The sequence below is a fragment of the Cricetulus griseus genome, chromosome 5 (genome assembly GCF_003668045.3).
Source record: "Cricetulus griseus strain 17A/GY chromosome 5, alternate assembly CriGri-PICRH-1.0, whole genome shotgun sequence".
In the NCBI taxonomy this organism is placed as follows: domain Eukaryota; kingdom Metazoa; phylum Chordata; class Mammalia; order Rodentia; family Cricetidae; genus Cricetulus; species Cricetulus griseus.
In genome coordinates, this window is record NC_048598.1 from 191,174,844 (window position 1) to 191,179,135 (window position 4,292).

Genomic DNA, 4,292 nt, shown 5'->3' on the forward strand with positions numbered 1-4,292 from the left:
AATGCTCTTAACCTCTGAACCATCTCTACAGCCCCTGATTAACTCTTTAGAACCTTAATGATGTGGAGAATTTCAAATGTTGCAAGTCCAGAGCCAAATTCTCTTGGGACATCATAGCCCTTATAATAGCCACTCACTGTCTCCATCTGTACCTAACCTATCATCTTTGAGACCATTAGGCAAATCCATTGGAACATATAAGCACCAGGCTCCCACCATGCAAAAGGAGAGAAAAACCATCATTTAGCACCTGAGCACAATGGCAGAGGCTCCCCCATCGGCTTTGACCCTCCCACTTAATGTCTTCACTAATACAAGTATTTGAAGTGCCTTTATTTAAGACTTATGTTGTTCTGTTATACAAAAAGCTAATGAAACTTTTACTGTGTGGGAACATGACATTTTGGGTAGTCTTATGTGGTTATGCGGCCATAGTTCCACAATAAACTCTCATGCAATTGCAGGGGAGAGAAATTAATTTTGTCCCCACATTTTCCTTGCTAAGTTTGTGTATCTATGTGAGTGTTGTTCCTCTCAACTTTGATTTAACAGAAAACAATTGTCACCTCCATCTCTGTCTCTCTCTGTCCTTGCCTGTGTGTGTGTGTGTGCATGCATGGTGTGTGTATGAGGTGTGTGTGTCTATGTGTTTTTGTGTATGTCTGTGTCTTTGTGTGTATGTAGGCCTCTGTGTGTGTGTGTGTGTGTGTGTGTGTGTGTGTGTGTGTGTGTGTGTGTGTGTGTGCCCATTTGTGGGTCTGTGTGTGTGTGTCTGTGTCTCTCTCTCTCACTATCTCCCTCTGTCTCTGTCTCTGTCTCTGTCTCTCTCTCTCTCTGTGTGTGTATGTGTGTGTATGTGTGTGTGCCCATTTGTGGGTCTGAGTGTGTGTCTGTCTCTCTCTATCACTATCTCCCTCTGTCTGTGTCTCTGTCTGTGTCTCTGTCTGTGTCTCTGTCTCTCTCTCTCTCTCTCTCTCTCTCTCTCTCTTTGTGTTGGGGCAGCTGTGTGTGTGTGTGTGTGCCCACTTGTGGGTCTGAGTGTGTGTCTGTCTCTCTCTCTCACTATCTCCCTCTGTCTGTATCTGTGTCTGTGTCTGTCTGTCTGTCTGTCTGTCTGTCTGTCTCTCTCTCTCTCTCTCTCTCTTCTCTCTCTCTCTCTCTCTCTCTGTGTGTGTGTGTGTGTGTGTGTGTGTGTGTGTGTGTGTGTGTGTATGTGTGTGTGTGTGTGTGTGTTAAGGGTCAGCCAGGGCAGAAACCAATCTAAGGGAAACCATCTACTCAGAGATCAGCAAAACAGTAGAGGACAGGTGCCTACTTCCTGTTGTTTTCAAACCTCACCCAAGACTCTGACTCATTGCAAGGGGCGGGCCATGTCCCTATTGGTTGACCAGGAAGAGTCCTTCCTTCTGTCCTCAGACTTAAGTCACTTCCTAAGCTTACCTGTTTTCAAGACATCTCACCATGAAGAAGAGTTAGTAACCCTCAGCACTGGTGTGGGATGGAAACTGGGCTCCCTGACAAAAACCCACCAAGAACTCACTGCCATCAGCTGACTCTAATCTCTTCTACTCACCCTTCTCTCCTCAGGAACCATCATTGGTGCTGCAATAGGAGGAGGTATGTTTCCTGCACCTGCTGGGAGGCTGTGGGAGCTTTGTGCTTTGCTGTGGCTCCACCTCAGCCCTGGCCTTCTACTGCATTCTGGGGCTGCCTGTGTGAAGGGACAGGGCCAGAGCTGTGAGCTTAAAGTTTACAGACCAGGTTAAGGTTTCCTGCCTGACTTCTCCTACAGGCTGTATTTATGATGAGCAGCAAGTAGAAAATTCATTGAGGGAGGGGAGGACTGCTACTTTACTGTATGGGGTAGTTAATTAACCCCTCACATGCCTGAAGCCCATTGAAGGGTGTTGACTTCTCTAGTGTCACATACCTGGTAAGACCATGGCTCTGTCAGATCATCCTCAGACCTCTTGGACTCCACCTGGCTCCCTGGCCTATCCTTCTTTACCTTAGGACCCTTTCCCTGCTGCTCAGAATAGAAAGACTCCACCCATCAAACAGTCAAGGAATTCCTGATTGGGTCTTTCCCACTGAGCCTACACACCATACTCCTCTCCCCACAGTTGGGGCTGTGATTGCTGCTCCCATAGCCCTGAGTGCCCTGGGCTTCACTGGAGCAGGAATTGCAGCAGGATCCATAGCAGCCAAGATGATGTCAGCAGCAGCAATTGCCAATGGGGGTGGAGTTGCAGCAGGAAGCCTGGTAGCCACACTGCAGTCAGTGGGTTAGTGTCAGTCCAGGCAAGAGGACTGGAGACCCAGCCAAGAAAGGCATCTCCCTTTCTCTCCCTACACTCCCACCTCATATAGGACCTATGTCTGCTAGTTCTATGACTACTCTCTGGTTCATTGTGAGTAAGGTTGGGTTGTGGTGCAGGCAAAAGGGACACTGGATGGCAGAGCAGGAAGGAGCCCTTGTCCAAGATACATGCTACCTGGGCTCTGAATCTTCCCTACCTGGGTGTCCTTCTCAGGGTGTCCCCATCTGTCCTGCTATATGGAGGGGGCATTGCTCTCTGGGAGCTCCCCCTGCTGTATCTCTGTTTACCCAAATCTGTCTTCTCCTTGTGGTCCACTTTTGATATCTCTGTCTAAAGCAGAGCCCTAGGGTTCAGTCAAAAGGCAGTGGGCATCTCTAAGCCTCAGGCCACTGAGTGTCACTGCACTGTCTCCATCCCAGGGGCAGTTGGACTCTCTGCATCATCCAACATCATCCTGGGCTCAGTTGGGGCAGCTGTTGGGGCAGCTGTTGAGCAAGCTTCTGAAACCTTGCTTGAATTTATTAAACAACGGCGGGACCCAACAGAAGAATCAGAAGACAGTGAACCTGAAGATGATCCTCCAAATCCCTGATTGAAGTTAGAGTAAGATGAAAAATAAAATTCTTGTGCTGGTGTTCTTACCTTTGCTTCTGGTGACTCATTGAAGGGACTTAAGTACTGGAAGTGTCAAGTCTTTGGGTTTACTATGACAGACTCAGGCAGGCGATGAAAGGGAGGTGATAGTTTGGCCAGCAGAGTCAGGAGGTAGAAGGCGTTAGGCTTCACTGGAGATAGTCTGTCTATATGGCAAGGTTGTTGTTTGTTTTTTCCCCAGGTCATTATGGAGCTTATTTGTTCCTGATTAAAGGTTGGTCTAACAGAGATTCCTGTCCTGGGGCAAAGGTGAGAGGTAGCCAAGAACATTGACCCCAGAGCCCTTGGTCCTTCTTCATCAATGGTCCTGGATGTGCATGGCTATGAGCAGCACACAGCTATCCCACTGCTCCGGGGATGCACTGGGCTAAGCTACTGTCCTGCTGCCTCTGGATGGAGATAGAATAAAAAATGGTCACCACTGTACAATGTCTTCAAAGTTGAAAAGGAGGCTGAAATTCCTGCCTTATGTCCTGGGACACTGACCATACCTTCATCCAAGGATTGTAGTCATTGTCCATGGGATGCAAAAGGCATTGCTGGACAGAGTCCACAATGGCCCACAAAGAGCTAGAGAGACAAGGGGAATCTGGAAGGCTTCCTGAAGGAGGGACAAATGGATGGGATATGCCAATGCATGCAGAAGTCTATCGCAAAAGCACACACAGAGCTCTAAGGTTGTGCATGGATATCTGTTAGGTCAGGTCTGATGGGTTGGGCTGCATCAGTCACTTCCAGGCAATCAAGAAGAGCCCCTGTTGGGTATTTGTCTTGCAGCAGACTAGCTGAATTGATGGCTGAAGTTTTACAGAAACAGGTATGGTGTTGACCCAGAAGTGATTGACAATGTATCATTCTAGCTTTGGCTAACCACCTCTCTAGGGTCTCCCTTCAAAAGGACCATAACAGGGTATGTGGTGTTAGGAATGGTTCCTGGCCCAAAGTTAATTCTTCAGCTTCTTTTATTAGCATAGCTGCTGGGGCCAACCAACAGAAACAGGATCAAATTGTTGGACAGATTGGGCACTGACCTGGTCCAGGGTCACAATTCCTCAGTTAGGACATTGCCTCCATTTACATATATTTACATTTACATAGGACATGACACCCTTGTCCCTCTTCCTTTCCTGGTGTCTCTGACTTCCCCACTGGGATCTCTTCTATATGTCTCACTGTGCACTGCAGCTATTGCTCAGGTCAATCTTTGTTTTGCATTTTTCCCTACAGAGTCATATTATGGTGAACCTTGTGAGCAATCTCCAATAATTGGGACCTATTCATATTCTCAAACTCTTCTAACTTTGGAAGTTTCTTTCC

General features: G+C 47.6%; 1 protein-coding gene across 1 annotated transcript; it reads left to right on the forward strand.

Moving 5' to 3' along the window:
• Positions 1-259: 259 nt before the first annotated feature.
• LOC100762836 (interferon alpha-inducible protein 27-like protein 2A) lies at positions 260-2,913 on the forward strand. The gene is made up of 4 exons (XM_035445919.1): positions 260-317; positions 1,588-1,617; positions 2,124-2,285; positions 2,741-2,913. Exons 1-4 carry the CDS (start codon positions 260-262, stop codon positions 2,911-2,913), a joined length of 423 nt encoding a protein of 140 aa, XP_035301810.1.
• Positions 2,914-4,292: the final 1,379 nt, after the last annotated feature.

Coding starts and splice junctions, on each gene's coding strand:
- LOC100762836 (XM_035445919.1), top strand. CDS start 260: ATGGCAGAGGCTCCCCCATCGGCTTTGACCCTCCCACTTAATGTCTTC. Junction 318..1,587: donor TAATGTCTTCACTAATACAA/GTATTTGAAGTG, acceptor TTCTCTCCTCAG/GAACCATCATTGGTGCTGCA. Junction 2,286..2,740: donor AGCCACACTGCAGTCAGTGG/GTTAGTGTCAGT, acceptor TCTCCATCCCAG/GGGCAGTTGGACTCTCTGCA.